This window comes from Heterodontus francisci, chromosome 48, assembly GCF_036365525.1.
Source record: "Heterodontus francisci isolate sHetFra1 chromosome 48, sHetFra1.hap1, whole genome shotgun sequence".
In the NCBI taxonomy this organism is placed as follows: Eukaryota; Metazoa; Chordata; class Chondrichthyes; order Heterodontiformes; family Heterodontidae; genus Heterodontus; species Heterodontus francisci.
Genome location: NC_090418.1, coordinates 3,491,682 through 3,515,405, shown reverse-complemented (window position 1 = coordinate 3,515,405; position 23,724 = coordinate 3,491,682). Strand labels below are relative to the sequence as shown.

The 23,724-nt window shown below is 56.1% G+C and overlaps 1 protein-coding gene across 1 annotated transcript; it reads right to left on the bottom strand.

Annotated features, from left to right (window-relative positions):
* Positions 1-3,413: 3,413 nt before the first annotated feature.
* mpdu1b (mannose-P-dolichol utilization defect 1b) lies at positions 3,414-21,904 on the bottom strand. Its single transcript, XM_068024003.1, has 7 exons — positions 21,759-21,904; positions 20,181-20,246; positions 19,020-19,152; positions 8,483-8,568; positions 6,203-6,321; positions 4,669-4,779; positions 3,414-4,301 (listed from the first exon to the last, which is right to left on the bottom strand). The coding sequence occupies exons 1-7, from the start codon at positions 21,853-21,855 to the stop codon at positions 4,179-4,181; spliced, it is 735 nt and encodes a 244-aa protein (XP_067880104.1). The 5' UTR covers positions 21,856-21,904; the 3' UTR covers positions 3,414-4,178.
* Between the last annotated feature and the right edge of the window lie 1,820 nt (positions 21,905-23,724).

Sequence of the window (23,724 nt, the reverse complement as noted above, 5' to 3'; positions counted from 1 at the left end):
ACCCTCCCTATCTCTGTAACCTCCTCCAGTCCCTACAACCCTCCCTATCTCTGTAACCTCCTCCAGTCCCTACAACCCTCCCTATCTCTGTAACCTCCTCCTGTCCCTACAACCCTCCCTATCTCTGTAACCTCCTCCAGTCCCTACAACCCTCCCTATCTCTGTAACATCCTCCAGTCCCTACAACCCTCCCTATCTCTGTAACCTCCTCCAGTCCCTACAACCCTCCCTATCTCTGTAACCTCCTCCTGTCCCTACAACCCTCCCTATCTCTGTAACCTCCTCCTGTCCCTACAACCCTCCCTATCTCTGTAACCTCCTCCAGTCCCTACAACCCTCCCCATCTCTGTAACATCCTCCAGTCCCTACAACCCTCCCTATCTCTGTAACCTCCTCCTGTCCCTACAACCCTCTGAGATCTCTGCGCTCCTCCTATTCTGGCCTTTTGCACATCCCCAATTTTGATCATTCCACTATTGGCGGCCGTGCCTTCAGCTCTCTGGGCCCTAAGCTCTGGAATTCCCTCCCTAAACCTCTCCGCCTCCCGCTCTCTCCAAGATGCTCCTTAAAACCGACCTGTCCTACTATCTCCTTGTGTGGTTGAGTCTAAAATTTGGCCGAATAATCTTGGGATGTTTTACTACTTTAAAGGCACTGTATAAATGTAAGTGGCTGTGACGCAAGATAAGGTTTTTATACACTTTTTTTGTCCAAAAGTTAACTAGTCATTAACATTTTACACACAATTCAACCATCTTTACTAGCTGCAATTCCGGTGATGGCCTGCAGGCGGCGCTGCGGCACCCTACCACGTGATTCTGCTCTACACCGCTGCCAACAGGACGACAGTGGTACTACCCCACAAATATCCCACTCATTCCAGGTTTTATTTAGAATTTTACCCAATATTTCAACATACAAACAAAATATGAACATTTACTTGTGCAGAAGCTAGGCTGTAATTCAAGTAACATGCATTATTTCTTCTTCCCTTTAGATCCCCTGCAATAATCACCCTGCAGCAACTTAAGTGGCCGCCATCTTGGGGCCTTGTCTTTCTCTCTCTGCTGCTCCAGCCTGCTGTTGGGAACTGTACATATGGCTGGCTGGGTATCTCCTTCCCTGTGGATGGAGCTGCATCCACTGTTGATCCTCCCCCAACTGTGCAGCTGGGGATGATGAACTCAAAACAAAGAGCATCCACAGTGCGCTCCCATTAAGAGTTGTCAACTCTGCTTGGGCCTTTTCCTGGAGGCTCCATGGCAAACCTGGAAGGTTGGCAAGTTGAGTTCTCATGGATCCCCAGTGCTGCATTGAGAAAAGAAAAGACCCTGCATTTCTATAGCGCCTTTCATGACTTCAGCATGCTTTACAGCCAATGAGTTGCTTTTGTAGTCTCTGTCCTGGTGCAAAACGGGTGGCCCATCTGTGCACAGCAAGATCCCACAAACAGCAAGTGACCTGGTGAAGACTCTTCGGTGTTGGTTGTTTATTTCCAAGAAAACTGACTGGAGCTACAAAAGGCGGGTATGAAAAGATACTTGCAAGGGATATCAAAATCAACACTTAAAAATGTTACCATTATAATGGGAAGAAAAGTGTGGGTAGGAACAACGGAACCCGATGATATGTTCAATGAAAATAAGGAAATTGAGGACCTATTGAGCAATGACTTTGCATCAGTATTTTCAGTAGAGGAAGAGGTCAGAATTCCGGACCTCCCAAGGAAACCAATATTGAAGCTGGGACAGGGACTCACCAAAATTAACATAAGCAAATTCACAATAACAAAGAAATAAATAACATGAAAGAGTGACAAATCGCCAGGACTAGGATGGTTTCCATCCCAGGGGTTTACAGGAAGTAGGTGAGAACAGTACAGATGCCCGAACTATAATCTTCCAAAGTTCTCTCGATTCTGGAACCGTTCCTTTAAATTGTAAAATTGCACACGTCACTCTGCTATTTAAGAAAAGCGAGAGGGGGAAACCAGGGGATGATAGAGCAGGCAGCCTAAGATCTGTTGTCAGGAAATTAACAGTCTATAATTCAGGATGGAGTGACTGAACACCTTTCAAATTTTCAGCTTATCAGAGAGGACCAGTTTGAATTTTTTTTGAAGAGTAGTGCACAGGAGAATGTCTCTGGATGTTATTTATACGGGTTTCCAGAGGCACTTGATAAAGTCCCTCATTAGAGACTGTTAAATAAAGTCGAAGCTCATGGAATTGGAGAGCTGGTTCGGAAACTGGCTGAGTGGCAGGAGACAGACAGTAGGGATGATGGGCAGGTACGTGAATTGGCAGGATGTGACTCGTGGTGTCCCACAATGATCTGTGTTGGGGCCTTAACAATTCACCACATTTAGTCATGACTCAGATGAACAGACAGAAAACCACATATCCAAACTGACACAAAGATAAGCAGTGTAGCTGCAAGTGTAACATTACAAAGTGATATTAATAGTTTAAGTGAACGGGCAAAACTGCAGTAAATGGATTTCAATGCGGGCAAATATAAGATCATCCTCTTTGGACCTGAAAAGGGTAGAACAGGGCACTTTCTCAATGGTGAAAAGCTAGAAACACTGGAGATCCAAAGAGACTTGAGGGTCCAGATACACAGATCATTAAAATGTCATGAGCAGATACAGCAAATAAATGAAAAAGGCTAATGGAATGTTGGCCTTTATATCTCGAGGACTAGAATACAAGGGGGGAGAAGTCTTGCTTCAGCTATACAAAGCCCTGGTTAGACCACACCGGGAATTACTGGGAGCAGTTCTGGGCACCACACCTTATGCTGGCCTTGCAGAGAGTGCAGAATGATGTCTGGACTCCAAGAGTTAAATTACAAGGAGAGATTAAACAAACTAGGTTTGTATTCCCTGGAATATAGAAGGTTAAGGGGTGATTTGATCAAAACTTTCAAGATATTAAGGGGAACGGACAGGGTAGACAGATAGAAACTATTTCTGCTGGTTGGGGAGTCTAGGACTCGGGGGTCAGAGTCCAAATTTTAGAGCCAGACCTTTCAGGAGTGAAATTAGGAAACACTTCAACACAGAAAGGGTGGTAGAAGTTTGGAACTCTCTTCCAGATACGGCAATTGATGCCGGATCAATTGTTAATTTTAAATCTGAGAATGATAGGTTTTTGTCAACCAAAGGTATTAAGGGATATGGGGCAAAGGCTGGGATATGGAGTTAGGTCATAGATCAGCCCCGATCTCACTGAATGGCGGGCGGAACAGGCTCGAGGGGCCGAATGGCCTCCTCCTGTTCCAATGTTCCCTGGTCTTCGAAATGGTGCTGTGGAATCTTTTACGCCAGCGGGATAGGGGGATGGGGGATAGGCTGGGGGTGGGGGAGGCGGCGATGGGGTCTGCACTGAGAAAAGCATCATTGACTGAAATCGGAGACAGACGACAAAATCAGGTTTAATCACAATTAATCTCTAGACATTGACCTCAACAGGAAAATGACATTTTTCTTTTTTGCACATAATAGCAAGTGGACGTGGAGGGGAGTGTTAAATCTCCAACCCCACGGTCCAAGGCCGACCCTGGTCGGGATGTGTCCAACCATCCCACTCCCTTTCACCCACTCACTCCTTTCTTCCACTCACCTCCTCTCCTCTGCCGCTCTGGTTCCTTCAAGGCGTTGATCAGTGCTGTGCTTACAGTCAGCTGGCAGGATATTTGACTGCTAGAAGCATCACAGCCCCTCCTCCACCGACCCCCCAGTAGCACTGAGGCCTACAGCACCTGACACGTGCTGATCAGGGATCGAGCCATGTGTGGGCCGGTCCCAGTTTGGTGTGCAGTACGCTTCGAAACAATCCCCATACCTTTCCCCCGCCCCTTTCAGATCTCCTGCACCATGTGAAAGGCCCAGTAACCCTGAAAGATCAACGATCCCACACAAGGGCTGAGGAAGGACACAGTTCTGATCCCTGCTCGAGTAGGGGGTGCTAGAATTGGCCTCAGTGCCCATGGAACTTGTATCCCAGTGAGAGTCAGTGCGTAAAAGCTGAGGGATTATGAGGAAGAGAAGCCGTTGATTTTGGAGCCATCTCTCTCCCTCTCTCTGTGCTGCTGTGAGTGTAATGGTGAGGTAGATGTGATATTTGATCTGGTGTCTGTGGGCAGTGGATGGTTTTACTGCTTGCTTTCCCCGGTTATTCAGCCTTCTGGGGTTTGTCGATGGAAACGCTCCAATAATACAGCAGCTGTGCAGCAATGACCCCGTTAAAGGAGGACGAGACCACGTAGGTGAGAATCATCAGCCAGTCGCCTGTCTCCTGGGGAGGGAAACACAAGGAATGGAAACCATAACTCTTGCGATGGGAGTGGGGGGTCACGTGACCCGCTGGGGAAAGACAACACACAGTCTAGAGGGGATGGAGGTTTGGGGGAGGGGAGTTGGCATACTGACCTTTAACCTCTGCTTCAATCCCTGCTCAGTGGTGAACTGGTGAGGGTGTGGTCACAGGTGAGACAGTGAATGTGAGGGTGTGTGACTGCGCGTGTGCGTGTGTGAAAGGGGAGATGCCCAGTACCGGGAGGTCTGTGCAGGTGGGGCAGGATCCTACATTCCAGTGGAGGCTTAGTGCCATTGTGGGGAATGAGGAGCCGGGGCGGGGAAGAAGAATTCAACAACAAACTGACCTGCACGGAGGTGAAGATTCTCGCCACTGAACCACCGAACAAGAGAAAGACAGTGACGGCAGAGAGATGCCCTGTGTGACCGTTCCGATAGTTCGTAAGAATCTGAATCAACTGCAGAAGGAAAATATCAACATGAGCGGCAGTTTCAAACAGTCCCCAACCCTCATAATGACCACTGGCCAACCCCTCTCTGGTCGGACAGTATTTCAACACCCCCTCCTGCCCCACTCAGAGTTTTTGCTCAAAGTCGAATATCCTCACTGGAGGTGCTGCCATGTGCTGGGGAGGAATGCGGTGGGGGGGGGAGGGTTCCTACAGGACAGTCTGCCTCTGGCACCTCATTCATGTTTGTGTGAGAGCTGGGACAGTGAGGATATTCGACTTTGGGCAAAAACTTCCGCCAGACATGCTCCTGTTCTCGCCCAGCAACAGCACTTACAAGCCAGACCACTCAGCCAGTGACAAGTCATCCCTCTGAGTCAGAAGATCATGGGTTTGAGTCCCACTCCAGAGACTTCAGCCGCATAATCCAGCTGACACTTCCACTATCAGTACTGAGGGAGCGCCGCACTGTTGGAGGGTCGGTACTGAGGGAGCTCCGCACTGTCGGAGGGACGGTACTGAGGGAGCGCCGCACTGTCGGAGGGTCGGTACTGAGGGAGCTCCGCACTGTCGGAGGGTCAATACTGAAGGAGCGCCGCACTGTCGGAGGGCCAGTACTGAGGGAGCACCGCACTGTCGGAGGGTCAGTACTGAGGGAGCTCCGCACTGTCGGAGGGACGGTACTGAGGGAGCACCGCACTGTCGGAGGGCCGGTACTGAGGGAGCACCGCACTGTTGGAGGGTCGGTACTGAGGGAGCTCCGCACTGTCGGAGGGTCGGTACTGAGGGAGCTCCGCACTGTCGGAGGGTTAGTACTGAGGGAGCTCCGCACTGTCGGAGGGTCAATACTGAAGGAGCGCCGCACTGTCGGAGGGCCAGTACTGAGGGAGCACCGCACTGTCGGAGGGTCAGTACTGAGTGAGTGCTGCACTGTCGGAGGGTCAGTACTGAGGGAGCGCCGCACTGTCGGAGGGGCAGCACTGAGGGAGTGCTGCACTGTTGGAGGGGCAGCACTGAGGGAGTGCTGCACTGTTGGAGGGGCAGCACTGAGGGAGTGCTGCACTGAGGGAGTGCTGCACTATCAGAGGTGCCGTCTTTCTGATGAAACATTAAACCAAGGCCCCATCTTCCCTTTCTGGTTGCAGTAAAAGATCCGTAGCCAGTATTTCAAAGAGGAGGAGGGGCGTTTTGCCCAGTGTCCTGGGACAATATTTATCCCTCAACTGCTACCAGTACAAATAGAGTAACTGGTCATTATCGTGATGCTGCTTGTGGGATCTTGCTGTGTGCAAATTGACTGCCATTTTTCTGACATTACAACAGTGACTTAAAAAAAAAAGTATTTCATTGGTTGTAAAGCACTTTGGAACGTCCTGAGCTGGTGAAAGGTGCTATAGCAATGAAGGCAGCTCCAGCTGTGACTGGTCCTTACCCGACTGACGATTACTGCCGGCATATTGAGGGCCTGCAGCAAGGTCACGGCCATCATAGGGGTCAAAGGTGACAGCAAAAGACCAACCAGGACAAAGTAAATCAGCAGACAAGCCACACCTGAGAGAGAGAGAGAGAAAAAAGAGAGAGACGTAAACCAGTTATAAACAGGCGCTGCTTATCCCCAGAGGCGATAAATTGTGGTCCAAAGTACAGGTCATAGGTCGCGGCTGCTTTACCTCCCCTCCACCCCCCCCCACCCCGCCCCAACCGCACAGCTGTGTGCGAGCAAGTGATCTGTGGTGTTGGCTATGGGTCACTGGACATCACTCTCACCCCCGGGTCAGGAGGTTGTGAGTTTAAGTCCAACTCCACTGAATAGCATATGTGGGTTCAATCCAATCGGGAATTCTAAGATCTGGACCAGTCGCGATGCCCCCCCCACAGTTGGTGAGCAGGACTGGATCCAGACTGGCTACGATGCCCCTCATGATCGCTGGACAGCTTCACGTATAAAGCGTGCACACTCGGGCTCAGTGTTGGAGGGCAGCCATTGGCACGGATGCTACGCCCCAGGAATGCTTCGTTCTCAGGAGGAGGGGGATACATGGGGGAGGGACTGAGGGGAACTGGCACAGGATCTGAAGAATGGGCATACAAAGAGAAATGAATTTCAATATAGCTAAGTGCAAGGTAGAAAGAATAAGGAGGCCCCAGACGACTTGGAAAATAACTGTTTAAATGGGGGTAGAGGAAGAACGGGATCGGATATAGATCACAAATCACTAACAGTAGAGAGACAGCTCAATAGGATCATAAAAAAGCAAAGCCAAGCACTGGAGGACATTTTGAGAGACAGAATTGCAAAGCAGAGGAGTTTAAGTTAATCTTGTACAGCACCTTGGTTCGTCCGTTCTTGGGGTAACGTGTAGAGCTCCAGTTTCCATATTCTAAAAAGGATACAGAAGTACTGGACAGGGTGTGAAAAAGATTTAGTAGAATGATACCAGAACTATCAGGAAAGATCGGACAGGCTGGGATGCTTTTGTCTAGGAAAGAGAAGGCTGAGGGTGACCTGATAAAGATCTATAAGATTATGAAAGGGTTCGAGATGGTAGACGTAGAGAAGACGTTTCCATTTGTGGGGGGAGACCAGAACTCGGGGCCATCAATATAAGACAGTCACTAATAAATCCAATCGGGAATTCAGGAGAAACTTCTTCACCCAGAGAGTGGTGAGAATGTGGAACTCACTACCACAGGGAGTGGTTGAGGTGAATAGTATTGATACATTTAAGGAGGAAGCTGGATAAACACGAGGGAGAAAGGAATAGAAGGATATACTGACAGGGTGAGATGGAGAGCGGGTGGAAGGTGGTTCATGTGGAGCATAAACACCAGCACGGAGTAGCTGGGCCGAATGGCCTGCTTCTGTGCTGTGAAATTCTATGTAATTTTATGCAACGCTCAGGAACATTGGAACAGGAGGAGGCCATTCAGCCCTTCGAGCCTGTTCTGCCATTCAGTGAGATCATGACTAATCTGTGACCTAACTCCATCTACCTTCATACCCTTGGCTGGCAAACATCTATCGATCTCAGATTTAAAATCATTAATTGAGCCTCAGCACCTACTGTTTTTCAGTGGGAGGGGGTCCGGCGCTTGCACCACCCTTTCTGTGAAGAAGTGTCTCCTCACTTCTCTCCTCAATGCCCTGGCTCTGACTTTAAGGTAAATGTCCCCTCGTCCTGCACTCTCCCACTAATGGGAATAGTTTCTCCCTATCTACCCGATCAAAATCCCAAAAATGCTCAAACAAATCACCCCTTAACCTTCGATTTCCCAGGGAACACAAACCTAGTTTATGTCATTTCTCCTCACAATCTAACCCTTGGAGCCCCGGTAAAATCCTGATCAAACTGCACTACAGTCCTTTCTGAGATGCAGTTTCCAGAAAGTGGTCTAACTGGGGATTTGTAAAGCTGCAGCAAGACCTCCTCCCCTTTATATCCCAGCCCTCTGGTTTCAAAGGTTAACATTCCTTAAAAATAATAGTGAAATACCGCGGATGCTGAAAATCTGAAATAAGAACAGAAAGTGCTGGAAACACTCAGCAGGTCTGGCAGCATCTGTCGAGAGAGAAACAGAGTTCACATTTCTGGTTGCTTCTGTCAGACCGGCTGAGTACCTCTAGCACTTTCTGCTAACATTCCTTAGCTCATATAATGTTACACAATGCCTCTCAACCAATGAGTAGAGAGTTTCCTCAAAGGCGTGGTACCTTTCTGTGGCCTGCCACCATAGTGCTGGATAAGGAAGCCAATCATCAAAGTCTGCAGCATCAGGAAGAGTGCTTCACCCCACGAGCTGTGTAAAGAGGAAGATGATGTTATATTCCAGAAAGTCAGCTGCTGAAGGATATAACTAGAGCCAATCATTACTCAGTCTTACATTTATTTACAGAGTGAACATTACAAGCATACACCTCCTAACACAACCACAACACAGCTTCACTAACTGTCTCTTTATATGTGCTCAAGTGAAACCAAAATTAATGCCCTTCACCGGCATATAGTTAAACACAACTGATCTACAATTTTATTTATTGATTTCGAGATACAGCACTGAAACAGGCCCTTCAGCCCACCGAGTCTGTGCCGACCAACAACTACCCATTTATACTAATCCGACATTAATCCCATATTCCCTGCCACATCTCCACCATTCTCCAACCACTTACCTACACTAGGGGCAATTTACAATGGCCAATTTACCTATCAACCTGCAAGTCTTTGGCTGTGGGAGGAAACCAGAGCACCCGGTGGAAACCCATGCGGTCACAGGGAGAACTTGCAAACTCCACACAGGCAGTACCCAGAACTGAACCCGGGTCTCTGGAGCTGTGAGGCTGCGGTGCTAACCACTGCACCACCAATAAATAGAGGAGGCAAGAGGTAGGGGTTCATAATGTGACTGTTGCCCCCACTCTGAGGGTCAGGGAGCTGCCTGGAGAGGGGATGAGACATGCACACCACACCAGTCCATAGTCAACTGTCTGTCAGTGGTGTCGGCCATGTCTCAGTGGGTAACTCGTCCACCTCCGACTCAGAAGGTTCAAGATCCACTGCAGAGATTTGATCAAAAACCCTAGGCTGGCATTCCCTCAGACCTGGCACTGTCGGAGGGTCAGTACTGAGGGAGCGCCGCACCGTCGGAGGGTCAGTACTGAGGGAGCGCATCAACGTCGGAGGGTCAGTACTGAGGGAGCGCATCAACGTCGGAGGGTCAGTACTGAGGGAGCGCATCAACGTCGGAGGGTCAGTACTGAGGGAGCGCATCAACGTCGGAGGGTCAGTACTGAGGGAGCGCCGCACTGTCGGAGGGTCAGTACTGAGGGAACGCCGCACTGTCGGAGGGTCAGTACTGAGGGAACGCCGCACTGTCGGAGGGTCAGTACTGAGGGAGCGCATCAACGTCGGAAGGTCAGTACTGAGGGAGCGCATCAACGTCGGAGGGTCAGGACTGAGGGAGCGCCGCACTGTCAGAGGGTCAGTACTGAGGGAACGCAGCACTGTCGGAGGGTCAGTACTGAGGGAGCGCCGCACCGTCGGAGGGTCAGTACTGAGGGAGCGCATCAACGTCGGAGGGTCAGTACTGAGGGAGCGCATCAACGTCGGAGGGTCAGTACTGAGGGAGCGCATCAACGTCGGAGGGTCAGTACTGAGGGAGCGCCGCACTGTCGGAGGGTCAGTACTGAGGGAACGCCGCACTGTCGGAGGGTCAGTACTGAGGGAACGCCGCACTGTCGGAGGGTCAGTACTGAGGGAGCGCATCAACGTCGGAGGGTCAGTACTGAGGGAGCGCCGCACTGTCGGAGGGTCAGTACTGAGGGAGCGCCGCACTGTCGGAGGGTCAGTACTGAGGGAGCGCCGCGCTGTCGGAGGGTCAGTACTGAGGGAGCGCCGCGCCGTCGGAGGGTCAGTACTGAGGGAGCGCCGCACTGTCGGAGGGTCAGTACTGAGGGAGCGCCGCACTGTCGGAGGGTCAGTACTGAGGGAGTGCCGCACTGTCGGAGGGTCAGTACTGAGGGAGTGCCGCACTGTCGGAGGGTCAGTACTGAGGGAGTGCTGCACTGTCGGAGGGTCAGTACTGAGGGAGCGCCGCATCGTCGGAGGGTCAGTACTGAAGGAGCAGTGCGCCGTCGGAGGGTCAGTACTGAGGGAGTGCTGCACTGTCGGAGGGTCAGTACTGAAGGAGCAGTGCGCCGTCGGAGGGTCAGTACTGAGGGAGTGCTGCACTGTCGGTGGGTCAGTACTGAAGGAGCAGTGCGCCGTCGGAGGGTCAGTACTGAGGGAGCGCCGCATCGTCGGAGGGTCAGTACTGAAGGAGCAGTGCGCCGTCGGAGGGTCAGTACTGAGGGAGTGCTGCACTGTCGGAGGGTCAGTACTGAGGGAGCGCCGCACCGTCGGTGGGTCAGTACTGAAGGAGCAGTGCGCCGTCGGAGGGTCAGTACTGAGGGAGCGCCGCGCCGTCGGAGGGTCAGTACTGAGGGAGCGCCGCGCCGTCGGAGGGTCAGTACTGAAGGAGCAGTGCGCCGTCGGAGGGTCAGTACTGAAGGAGCAGTGCGCCGTCGGAGGGTCAGTACTGAGGGAGTGCTGCACTGTCGGAGGGTCAGTACTGAAGGAGCAGTGCGCCGTCGGAGGGTCAGTACTGAGGGAGTGCTGCGCTGTCGGAGGGTCAGTACTGAGGGAGTGCTGCACTGTCGGAGGGTCAGTACTGAAGGAGCAGTGCGCCGTCGGAGGGTCAGTACTGAGGGAGCGCCGCGCCGTCGGAGGGGCAGTACTGAGGGAGTGCTGCGCTGTCGGAGGGTCAGTACTGAGGGAGTGCTGCACTGTCGGAGGGTCAGTACTGAAGGAGCAGTGCGCCGTCGGAGGGTCAGTACTGAGGGAGTGCTGCGCTGTCGGAGGGTCAGTACTGAGGGAGTGCTGCTCTGTCGGAGGGTCAGTACTGAAGGAGCAGTGCGCCGTCGGAGGGGCAGTACTGGGGGAGCGCCGCGCCGTCGGAGGGGCAGTACTGGGGGAGCGCCGCGCCGTCGGAGGGGCAGTACTGGGGGAGCGCCGCGCCGTCGGAGGGGCAGTACTGGGGGAGCGCATCAACGTCGGAGGGTCAGTACTGAGGGAGCGCCGCACTGTCGGAGGGTCAGTACTGAGGGAGCGCCGCGCTGTCGGAGGGTCAGTACTGAGGGAGCGCCGCGCTGTCGGAGGGTCAGTACTGAGGGAGCGCCGCGCCGTCGGAGGGTCAGTACTGAGGGAGCGCCGCGCTGTCGGAGGGTCAGTACTGAGGGAGTGCCGCGCCGTCGGAGGGTCAGTACTGGGGGAGCGCCGCGCCGTCGGAGGGGCAGTACTGGGGGAGCGCCGCGCCGTCGGAGGGGCAGTACTGGGGGAGCGCCGCGCCGGCGGAGGGGCAGTACTGGGGGAGCGCCGCGCCGTCGGAGGGGCAGTACTGGGGGAGCGCCGCGCCGTCGGAGGGGCAGTACTGGGGGAGCGCCGCGCCGTCGGAGGGGCAGTACTGGGGGAGCGCCGCGCCGTCGGAGGGGCAGTACTGGGGGAGCGCCGCGCCGTCGGAGGGGCAGTACTGGGGGAGCGCCGCGCCGTCGGAGGGGCAGTACTGGGGGAGCGCCGCGCCGTCGGAGGGGCAGTACTGGGGGAGCGCCGCGCCGTCGGAGGGGCAGTACTGGGGGAGCGCCGCGCCGTCGGAGGGGCAGTACTGGGGGAGCGCCGCGCCGTCGGAGGGGCAGTACTGGGGGAGCGCCGCGCCGTCGGAGGGGCAGTACTGGGGGAGCGCCGCGCCGTCGGAGGGGCAGTACTGGGGGAGCGCCGCGCCGTCGGAGGGGCAGTACTGGGGGAGCGCCGCGCCGTCGGAGGGGCAGTACTGAGGGAGCGCCGCGCCGTCGGAGGGTCAGTACTGAGGGAACGCCGCACTGTCGGAGGGTCAGTACTGAGGGAGCGCATCAACGTCGGAGGGTCAGTACTGAGGGAGCGCCGCACTGTCGGAGGGTCAGTACTGAGGGAGCGCCGCGCTGTCGGAGGGTCAGTACTGAGGGAGCGCCGCGCTGTCGGAGGGTCAGTACTGAGGGAGCGCCGCGCCGTCGGAGGGTCAGTACTGAGGGAACGCCGCACTGTCGGAGGGTCAGTACTGAGGGAGCGCATCAACGTCGGAGGGTCAGTACTGAGGGAGCGCCGCACTGTCGGAGGGTCAGTACTGAGGGAGCGCCGCGCTGTCGGAGGGTCAGTACTGAGGGAGCGCCGCGCTGTCGGAGGGTCAGTACTGAGGGAGCGCCGCGCCGTCGGAGGGTCAGTACTGAGGGAGCGCCGCACTGTCGGAGGGTCAGTACTGAGGGAGCGCCGCACTGTCGGAGGGTCAGTACTGAGGGAGTGCCGCACTGTCGGAGGGTCAGTACTGAGGGAGTGCTGCACTGTCGGAGGGTCAGTACTGAGGGAGCGCCGCATCGTCGGTGGGTCAGTACTGAAGGAGCAGTGCGCCGTCGGAGGGTCAGTACTGAGGGAGCGCCGCATCGTCGGAGGGTCAGTACTGAAGGAGCAGTGCGCCGTCGGAGGGTCAGTACTGAAGGAGCAGTGCGCCGTCGGAGGGTCAGTACTGAGGGAGCGCCGCATCGTCGGAGGGTCAGTACTGAAGGAGCAGTGCGCCGTCGGAGGGTCAGTACTGAGGGAGTGCTGCACTGTCGGAGGGTCAGTACTGAGGGAGCGCCGCATCGTCAGAGGGTCAGTACTGAAGGAGCAGTGCGCCGTCGGAGGGTCAGTACTGAAGGAGCAGTGCGCCGTCGGAGGGTCAGTACTGAGGGAGCGCCGCATCGTCGGAGGGTCAGTACTGAAGGAGCAGTGCGCCGTCGGAGGGTCAGTACTGAGGGAGTGCTGCACTGTCGGAGGGTCAGTACTGAGGGAGCGCCGCATCGTCGGTGGGTCAGTACTGAAGGAGCAGTGCGCCGTCGGAGGGTCAGTACTGAGGGAGCGCCGCAACGTCGGAGGGTCAGTACTGAGGGAGCGCCGCACTGTCGGAGGGTCAGTACTGAGGGAGCGCCGCGCTGTCGGAGGGTCAGTACTGAGGGAGCGCCGCGCTGTCGGAGGGTCAGTACTGAGGGAGCGCCGCGCTGTCGGAGGGTCAGTACTGAGGGAGCGCCGCGCCGTCGGAGGGTCAGTACTGAGGGAGCGCCGCACTGTCGGAGGGTCAGTACTGAGGGAGCGCCGCACTGTCGGAGGGTCAGTACTGAGGGAGTGCCGCACTGTCGGAGGGTCAGTACTGAGGGAGTGCTGCACTGTCGGAGGGTCAGTACTGAGGGAGCGCCGCATCGTCGGTGGGTCAGTACTGAAGGAGCAGTGCGCCGTCGGAGGGTCAGTACTGAGGGAGCGCCGCATCGTCGGAGGGTCAGTACTGAAGGAGCAGTGCGCCGTCGGAGGGTCAGTACTGAGGGAGTGCTGCACTGTCGGAGGGTCAGTACTGAGGGAGCGCCGCATCGTCGGTGGGTCAGTACTGAAGGAGCAGTGCGCCGTCGGAGGGTCAGTACTGAGGGAGCGCCGCATCGTCGGAGGGTCAGTACTGAAGGAGCAGTGCGCCGTCGGAGGGTCAGTACTGAAGGAGCAGTGCGCCGTCGGAGGGTCAGTACTGAGGGAGCGCCGCATCGTCGGAGGGTCAGTACTGAAGGAGCAGTGCGCCGTCGGAGGGTCAGTACTGAGGGAGTGCTGCACTGTCGGAGGGTCAGTACTGAGGGAGCGCCGCATCGTCAGAGGGTCAGTACTGAAGGAGCAGTGCGCCGTCGGAGGGTCAGTACTGAAGGAGCAGTGCGCCGTCGGAGGGTCAGTACTGAGGGAGCGCCGCATCGTCGGAGGGTCAGTACTGAAGGAGCAGTGCGCCGTCGGAGGGTCAGTACTGAGGGAGTGCTGCACTGTCGGAGGGTCAGTACTGAGGGAGCGCCGCATCGTCGGTGGGTCAGTACTGAAGGAGCAGTGCGCCGTCGGAGGGTCAGTACTGAGGGAGCGCCGCAACGTCGGAGGGTCAGTACTGAGGGAGCGCCGCACTGTCGGAGGGTCAGTACTGAGGGAGCGCCGCGCTGTCGGAGGGTCAGTACTGAGGGAGCGCCGCGCTGTCGGAGGGTCAGTACTGAGGGAGCGCCGCGCTGTCGGAGGGTCAGTACTGAGGGAGCGCCGCGCTGTCGGAGGGTCAGTACTGAGGGAGCGCCGCGCTGTCGGAGGGTCAGTACTGAGGGAGCGCCGCGCTGTCGGAGGGTCAGTACTGAGGGAGCGCCGCGCTGTCGGAGGGTCAGTACTGAGGGAGCGCCGCGCTGTCGGAGGGTCAGTACTGAGGGAGCGCCGCGCTGTCGGAGGGTCAGTACTGAGGGAGCGCCGCGCTGTCGGAGGGTCAGTACTGAGGGAGCGCCGCGCCGTCGGAGGGTCAGTACTGGGGGAGCGCCGCATCGTTGGAGGGTCAGTACTGAGGGAGTGCTGCACTGTCGGAGGGTCAGTACTGAGGGAGCGCCGCGCCGTCGGAGGGTCAGTACTGAGGGAGTAGTGCGCCGTCGGAGGATCAGTACTGGGGGAGCGCCGCGCCGTCGGAGGGTCAGTACTGGGGGAGCGCCGCATCGTTGGAGGGTCAGTACTGAGGGAGCAGTGCGCCGTCGGAGGGGCAGTACTGGGGGAGCGCCGCGCCGTCGGAGGGGCAGTACTGGGGGAGCGCCGCGCCGTCGGAGGGGCAGTACTGGGGGAGCGCCGCGCCGTCGGAGGGGCAGTACTGGGGGAGCGCCGCGCCGTCGGAGGGGCAGTACTGGGGGAGCGCCGCGCCGTCGGAGGGGCAGTACTGGGGGAGCGCCGCGCCGTCGGAGGGGCAGTACTGGGGGAGCGCCGCGCCGTCGGAGGGGCAGTACTGGGGGAGCGCCGCGCCGTCGGAGGGGCAGTACTGGGGGAGCGCCGCGCCATCGGAGGGGCAGTACTGGGGGAGCGCCGCGCCGTCGGAGGGGCAGTACTGGGGGAGCGCCGCGCCGTCGGAGGGGCAGTACTGGGGGAGCGCCGCGCCATCGGAGGGTCAGTACTGAGGGAGCGCCGCGCTGTCGGAGGGTCAGTACTGAGGGAGCGCCGCGCCGTCGGAGGGTCAGTACTGAGGGAGCGCCGCACTGTCGGAGGGTCAGTACTGAGGGAGCGCCGCACTGTCGGAGGGTCAGTACTGAGGGAGTGCCGCACTGTCGGAGGGTCAGTACTGAGGGAGTGCTGCACTGTCGGAGGGTCAGTACTGAGGGAGCGCCGCATCGTCGGTGGGTCAGTACTGAAGGAGCAGTGCGCCGTCGGAGGGTCAGTACTGAGGGAGCGCCGCATCGTCGGAGGGTCAGTACTGAAGGAGCAGTGCGCCGTCGGAGGGTCAGTACTGAAGGAGCAGTGCGCCGTCGGAGGGTCAGTACTGAGGGAGCGCCGCATCGTCGGAGGGTCAGTACTGAAGGAGCAGTGCGCCGTCGGAGGGTCAGTACTGAGGGAGTGCTGCACTGTCGGAGGGTCAGTACTGAGGGAGCGCCGCATCGTCAGAGGGTCAGTACTGAAGGAGCAGTGCGCCGTCGGAGGGTCAGTACTGAAGGAGCAGTGCGCCGTCGGAGGGTCAGTACTGAGGGAGCGCCGCATCGTCGGAGGGTCAGTACTGAAGGAGCAGTGCGCCGTCGGAGGGTCAGTACTGAGGGAGTGCTGCACTGTCGGAGGGTCAGTACTGAGGGAGCGCCGCATCGTCGGTGGGTCAGTACTGAAGGAGCAGTGCGCCGTCGGAGGGTCAGTACTGAGGGAGCGCCGCAACGTCGGAGGGTCAGTACTGAGGGAGCGCCGCACTGTCGGAGGGTCAGTACTGAGGGAGCGCCGCGCTGTCGGAGGGTCAGTACTGAGGGAGCGCCGCGCTGTCGGAGGGTCAGTACTGAGGGAGCGCCGCGCTGTCGGAGGGTCAGTACTGAGGGAGCGCCGCACTGTCGGAGGGTCAGTACTGAGGGAGTGCCGCACTGTCGGAGGGTCAGTACTGAGGGAGTGCTGCACTGTCGGAGGGTCAGTACTGAGGGAGCGCCGCATCGTCGGTGGGTCAGTACTGAAGGAGCAGTGCGCCGTCGGAGGGTCAGTACTGAGGGAGCGCCGCATCGTCGGAGGGTCAGTACTGAAGGAGCAGTGCGCCGTCGGAGGGTCAGTACTGAGGGAGTGCTGCACTGTCGGAGGGTCAGTACTGAGGGAGCGCCGCATCGTCGGTGGGTCAGTACTGAAGGAGCAGTGCGCCGTCGGAGGGTCAGTACTGAGGGAGCGCCGCATCGTCGGAGGGTCAGTACTGAAGGAGCAGTGCGCCGTCGGAGGGTCAGTACTGAAGGAGCAGTGCGCCGTCGGAGGGTCAGTACTGAGGGAGCGCCGCATCGTCGGAGGGTCAGTACTGAAGGAGCAGTGCGCCGTCGGAGGGTCAGTACTGAGGGAGTGCTGCACTGTCGGAGGGTCAGTACTGAGGGAGCGCCGCATCGTCAGAGGGTCAGTACTGAAGGAGCAGTGCGCCGTCGGAGGGTCAGTACTGAAGGAGCAGTGCGCCGTCGGAGGGTCAGTACTGAGGGAGCGCCGCATCGTCGGAGGGTCAGTACTGAAGGAGCAGTGCGCCGTCGGAGGGTCAGTACTGAGGGAGTGCTGCACTGTCGGAGGGTCAGTACTGAGGGAGCGCCGCATCGTCGGTGGGTCAGTACTGAAGGAGCAGTGCGCCGTCGGAGGGTCAGTACTGAGGGAGCGCCGCAACGTCGGAGGGTCAGTACTGAGGGAGCGCCGCACTGTCGGAGGGTCAGTACTGAGGGAGCGCCGCGCTGTCGGAGGGTCAGTACTGAGGGAGCGCCGCGCTGTCGGAGGGTCAGTACTGAGGGAGCGCCGCGCTGTCGGAGGGTCAGTACTGAGGGAGCGCCGCGCTGTCGGAGGGTCAGTACTGAGGGAGCGCCGCGCTGTCGGAGGGTCAGTACTGAGGGAGCGCCGCGCTGTCGGAGGGTCAGTACTGAGGGAGCGCCGCGCTGTCGGAGGGTCAGTACTGAGGGAGCGCCGCGCTGTCGGAGGGTCAGTACTGAGGGAGCGCCGCGCTGTCGGAGGGTCAGTACTGAGGGAGCGCCGCGCTGTCGGAGGGTCAGTACTGAGGGAGCGCCGCGCCGTCGGAGGGTCAGTACTGGGGGAGCGCCGCATCGTTGGAGGGTCAGTACTGAGGGAGTGCTGCACTGTCGGAGGGTCAGTACTGAGGGAGCGCCGCGCCGTCGGAGGGTCAGTACTGAGGGAGTAGTGCGCCGTCGGAGGGTCAGTACTGGGGGAGCGCCGCGCCGTCGGAGGGTCAGTACTGGGGGAGCGCCGCATCGTTGGAGGGTCAGTACTGAGGGAGCAGTGCGCCGTCGGAGGGGCAGTACTGGGGGAGCGCCGCGCCGTCGGAGGGGCAGTACTGGGGGAGCGCCGCGCCGTCGGAGGGGCAGTACTGGGGGAGCGCCGCGCCGTCGGAGGGGCAGTACTGGGGGAGCGCCGCGCCGTCGGAGGGGCAGTACTGGGGGAGCGCCGCGCCGTCGGAGGGGCAGTACTGGGGGAGCGCCGCGCCGTCGGAGGGGCAGTACTGGGGGAGCGCCGCGCCATCGGAGGGGCAGTACTGGGGGAGCGCCGCGCCGTCGGAGGGGCAGTACTGGGGGAGCGCCGCGCCGTCGGAGGGGCAGTACTGGGGGAGCGCCGCGCCATCGGAGGGGCAGTACTGGGGGAGCGCCGCGCCGTCGGAGGGGCAGTACTGGGGGAGCGCCGCGCCGTCGGAGGGGCAGTACTGGGGGAGCGCCGCGCCGTCGGAGGGGCAGTACTGGGGGAGCGCCGCGCCGTCGGAGGGGCAGTACTGGGGAAGCGCCGCGCCGTCGGAGGGGCAGTACTGGGGGAGCGCCGCGCCGTCGGAGGGGCAGTACTGGGGGAGCGCCGCGCCGTCGGAGGGGCAGTACTGGGGGAGCGCCGCGCCGTCGGAGGGGCAGTACTGGGGGAGCGCCGCGCCGTCGGAGGGGCAGTACTGAGGGAGTGCTGCACTGTCGGAGAGGCAGCCTTTCAGATGAGGCGTTAAACCGAGGCCACACCTATCCTCTCAGGTCGATGTAAAAGATCCCAGGATCACTATTTTGCAAAAGAGCAGGGGAGTTCTGCCTCGTGTCCTGGGGCCAATATTTAAGCCATTATGGAAATAAGGTAAGGGGACAAAAACTGCACACGTTACTCCAGGTGCAGTCTAACCAAGGTTCTATACAACTGGATCAAAACTTCACTACTCCTGTACTCAAAACCTCTTGTGATAAAGGCTAACATACCATTAGCCTTCCTAATTGCTTGCTGCACCTGCATGTTAGCATTCGGTGACTTATTGACAAGGACACCCAGGTCCCTTTGTACACTTTCGCATCTCTTTCCATTTAAGAAATACTCTGCACATCTGTACCTCCTCCCAAAGTGGATAACCTCACACTTTTCCACATTATATCCTATCTGCCATGTTCTTGCCCACTCACGAAGTCTTTCCAAATCCCCTTGAAGCTGTTTTGCATCATCCTCACAACACAAATTCCCACCAAGTTGAGGTGAATAGTATAGATGCATTTAAGTGGAAGCTGGATGAACATGAGGGAGAAAGGACTTGAAGGATATAGTGATAGGGTGAGATGAAGAGGGAGGAGGAGGCATTAACACCAGCATGGAGCAGTTGGGCCGAATGGCCTGTTTTGGTGTGCAGACTTGATGTAAGATTATGTAAAACACAGTTAAAAGTACCTGAAGGGGAAGTGGTTCCTGATACCATAAACCATGGAGCCAGTGATGGACAGCATTTCCAGGAGCACTGAGTTAAAGCTCAGGCCTGCTGTGCTCTTGGCCCTCATGATCTTAAAAATCTGAGGTAGTTTAACTGGAAGAAAAACACAATCAAGTCACTCAGAGGCTCTGCCCAGCAACTGGTGGAAACACGCCCGTGGGCCACAGACGCAGTGCCTGACTGACCCTCTGACTGGCACAGAACATGACCCTTGACCCTTCCCAATCACACTGCCCATAATCCTCCTGTCCACAATGAACATTCCCGAAAAGCTAAGGTCTGGCAAGGGCAGAGTGAACGTGGGAAATCTGACAGCGGTCTGTATCAATCAACGACAAACTGCATTTATCTGGTGCCTTTAATGTGAAAAAATGTCCCAAGGTGTTTCACAGGAGTGTAAATCAGTCCAACAAAAACTGACCCCAAGCCACGTAAGGAGATATTAGGACAGGCGACCAAAAGCTCAGTCAAAGAGGTCGGTTTTAAAAGCATCTTAAAGGAGGAGAGAGGGGGAGGTGGAGAGGTTTAGGGAGGGAATTCCAGAGCTTAGGGCCCAGGCAGCTGAAGGCACGGCCGCCAATGGTGGAGTGATGGAAATCGGAGATGCACAAGAGGCCAGAATTGGAGGGACGCAGAGATCTCTGGAGGTGTGGGGCTGGTTACAGAGATAGGGAGGGGTGGTGGGGGCGATGCCATGGAGGGGGTTTGAAGGATGAGAATTTTTAAATGAATTGTCAGACCTGGAGCCAATGTTGGTCTGCGAGCAGAGTGGACGATGGGTGAAGGTTTGATCTGCAGGGTCACAACTTGGGGGTTCTGTCAGTGGCGGGACGGCACCTGACAGAGACCCATAGCTGGAAAGTGCAGCTGTTGACATCGAGACAGGGATCGGGCTCAGCCGTGATGCCTCTGCCAGTCAATCAACACTTAACATCTGGGAACACACAGGTAGAGGCTGAGTTACTGGGTTGAGAAGCTGCCTGGGATTCCCCCTTACCTGTGCCTTCAGGAGGGGTGGGTGGAGTAAGAGTAACCATGACAAAAACATTGCTGATGGCTGCTGCTAGCTGTTGACGTTCTGGCTTTATTTATCTGTTTTAAACAGTTTCGGACTAACTCACCCATCACTGATCCTGTGATGATGGCCAGTCCCAACACTTTGCTGAGGAGGATTTTCAGACAAGGAACTAAAGAGGGATGGAAAACAGAGGAAGTGTTAACATTTTGTCCGTATGGAGGAACTGGAGGGGGTACTATAGACAAAGCTTCCAGGCTGGACAAATTCTCTGACCGCGGAGTGGCAGCCTCACACAGGGAGATGGGGATCCTCACACCCAGAGATCCCAGCTCACGGATGCATATGCAGAGTTGGATCCTGACAGCTCTCCTTTGGAGGATGAGACAGAAAGAGATCAGGGAATGCCCAGTATCAGCTGTGTCTCAGTGGGCTGCACCCTCTTGCCTCTGAGTCAGTAGGTCGTGAGTTCGGGGCCCACTGCAGACACTCGAGCACAAAATCCAGGCTGAGACTCCCAGTGCAACATTGATGGAGGTGTTGAACCAAGCTCCCGTCTTTTCTCTCAGGTGGATGGTAAAGATCCCACGGCCACTATTTGAAGAGCAGAAGAGCTCTCCCTGTTGTCCTGGGCCAATATTTACCCTTCAATCAACATCACTAAAAAAAAACTGCTGTGTGCAAAGTGGCTGCTAGGTTTCCTACATTACAACAGTGACTAGATTTCAAAGTACTTAACTGGCTAAATCACACTTTGGAGGCAGTGGTGTAGTGGTAATGTCACTAGACTAGTAATCCAGAGCCCAGGCTAATGCTCTGGGGAAATGGGTTCGAATCTCACCGTGGCAAATGGTGAAATTTGAATTCAATTAATAAATCTGGAATTTAAAATAAATAGTTAGTCCAATGGTGACCACTGTCGATTGTTGTAAAAACCCATCGGGTTCACTTAAGTCCTTTCGGGAAGGAAATCTGCCGTCCTTACCTGGTCTGGTCTGGCCTGGCCTATATGTGACCCCAGACCCACAGCAATGTGGTTGACTCTCAAAAAATAAAAATGCCCTCTGAAATGGCCAGGCAAGCCATTCAGTTCAAGGGCAATTAGGCGAATAAAAGAAAAAGGGACTTTTTGGGAAGTCCCGAGGGCCATAAATGAAAACTCTTCATCGCAGAATCGTACACCATAGTTCCCAGTGCATTGCCACAAAGAGATGAAAAACTAGGCCCCCATATTTATCATAGAAGCATATAGCACAGAAAGCTGCCAATCGACACATCACATCTGTACCAACTAGCTCTTCCTCCATAACCCTGCAAATCTATCCTTTGAGAGATTTGTGGAGTGCAGGGAGGAGGAGGGCAGGAAGCCCCTCAGCTGAACGAGACTGGCAAAAATCCAATTGATAAGTATGCAGCTGGTGTATTTTCCATCCAAGGACCATAAACACATGAAAAGGGACATCACTACTTTAAGAGGTCAACGTTCACTGGTGATTGACAGCGCTCGGGACCAATCGGAGAGCGCGACACCGTTCTGCGCATTCCCATTGGCCGCGGCGGTTTGAACTGGACCAATCGGAGTCTGGCACCCGGGGGGGGTGGGGTCTGTCCTGTCTTAACGGACCCGCAGAGTGAGAGGTTTAAATGTCTCCGTCCCGGCGACCGCTTTGCTCCAGGGTCTCACCGTCCAAGAAGTTAAACTCCAGGAAGAATTCCTCGTAGCATTTCTCGGACAGGAAGAAGTTGAGCAGCAGGGCCTTCAGCATCTCGGCAGCCGCCATCGCGGCAGAGGGACAGCCGGAGCTCGACTACTTCCGGTGTGCCGCGGCCGGAAGTGTCCGGCGGGCGCCGCGATCTGTGAGGCTCAAACCAAAGGTTCCGGCGCACCTTACAGAGTCTCAGGTGGAGAGGCTGCTGAGTGTCTGGAATCTTTCTGTGCTGCAAATCTTTAATTGTCACAAATTTAAACATCAGCAGCAAATAAATAAATAAATTTGCATGCCTGATATGGTAGATGTAGAGATATTAGTCCTGGGAAAAGCAGGACTAAGGTCATAAATATAAGACAGTCACTAATAAATCCAATGGGGAATTCAGGAGAAAATTCTTTCCCCAGAGAGTGGTGAGAATGTGGAACTCACTACCACAGGGAGTGGTTGAGGTGAATAATATAGATATATTTTAGGGGAAGCTGGATAAACACATGAGGGAGTAAGGATATGGTGATCGGGTGTGGGAGGAGGTTCACGTGGTGCACAAACGCCAGCACGGAGCAGTCGGGCCGAATGGCCTGTTTCTGTGCTGTAAATACTTTGAAGTAAAAGCAGGAAATGTTGGATAAACACTGGCCGCTGACCTTCATCAAGATCTTGGACGATGCCTCAGTTTTAACTCTGCTTCTCTCTCTCTCCACAGATGCTGCCAGACCTGCTGAGTATTTCCAGCGTTTCTTGTTTTCACCTCTTTTTTTTTGTCTTTAGCATTCTCATCCTCGTGTTCTAATCCCTCCGTGGCCTCGCCCCTCCCTATCTCTTAACCCCCCACAGCCCTCCCAGATCCCCTGTTCTCTTCCAATTCCGCCCTCTTGCTTGTGTCTAATTCCCATCGCTCCACCATTGGCGGCTGTGTCTTCAGCTGCCTGGGCCCTGAGCTCTGGAATTCCCTCCCTAAACCTCTCCGCCTCTCTCTCCCCTCCTTGAAGACGCTCCTTAAAACCTACATCTTTGACCAAGCCTTTGGTCGCCCGTCCTATTATTACCCAATGTGGCTCGGTGTCGAATTTTTATTGACTCATTTAAGCTCCCACGAAGTGCCTTGAGACATTTTACTACGTTAAAAGGTGCAAGTTGTTGTTGTGTGTCCCACATTACGTTCTCCTCTGGCATCCATTTTGCAGCGAGGAGCCACTTCCTCTTTCTCACACACACACACACCCTTCCTCTTGGCCCTGTCAGCTTATAAGGATTATGTCAGTCTCCGCGTGCACACTGATGATACTCAGCTCTTCCTCCCTGCCTAAACCCTCTGCTCCAGATCTATCGCTCTGTCTGACATCAGCCCAGACTTGGAACAGGAGGAGGTCGTTTAGCCCCTTGAGCCTGTCCCACCATTCAGTTAGATCATGGCCGATCTGCGCCTGAACTCCCTCTACCTGCCTTTGAATTGGCTAAAGCATTAGCTAGACGGAAGTGCAGTACTGAGGGAGTGCTGCACTATCAGAGGTGCCGTCTTTCAGCTGAAATGTTAAACTAAGGCCCTGCCTGCTCTCTCAGGATTTTGCAAAAGATCCCACCACCACTATTTCGGAAGAGCACGGGAGTTCTCCCCATTGTCCTGGAGCCAAGACTTATCCCCCAAGCAACATCACCAGAAAACGGATTATCTGCTCATTATCCCATTGCAGTTTGTGGGATCTTGCTGTGTGCAAATGGGCTGCTGTGTTTTCTATATTACAACAGAATTTCATTAACTGTAAAGCGTTTTGGGATGTCCTGAGTTTGTGAAAGTTGCTGTTTATTGTCACTTCTCGCCAAGTGTTGCTTCTGCATTCCCCCGCACCTGACACACTGGGTTGGGGGGTTAATTGCCGTCTATATCTCAGTAGAACGAAGGGTATGTAGGTAGTTTGATCTTAGAGTAGGTTAAAGGGT

Coding starts and splice junctions, on each gene's coding strand:
- mpdu1b (XM_068024003.1), bottom strand. CDS start 21,855: ATGGCGGCTGCCGAGATGCTGAAGGCCCTGCTGCTCAACTTCTTCCTG. Junction 8,569..19,019: donor AGGAACCACTTCCCCTTCAG/GTACTTTTAACT, acceptor CTCTTTACACAG/CTCGTGGGGTGAAGCACTCT. Junction 4,780..6,202: donor CGGCAGTAATCGTCAGTCGG/GTAAGGACCAGT, acceptor TTCCTTCTGCAG/TTGATTCAGATTCTTACGAA.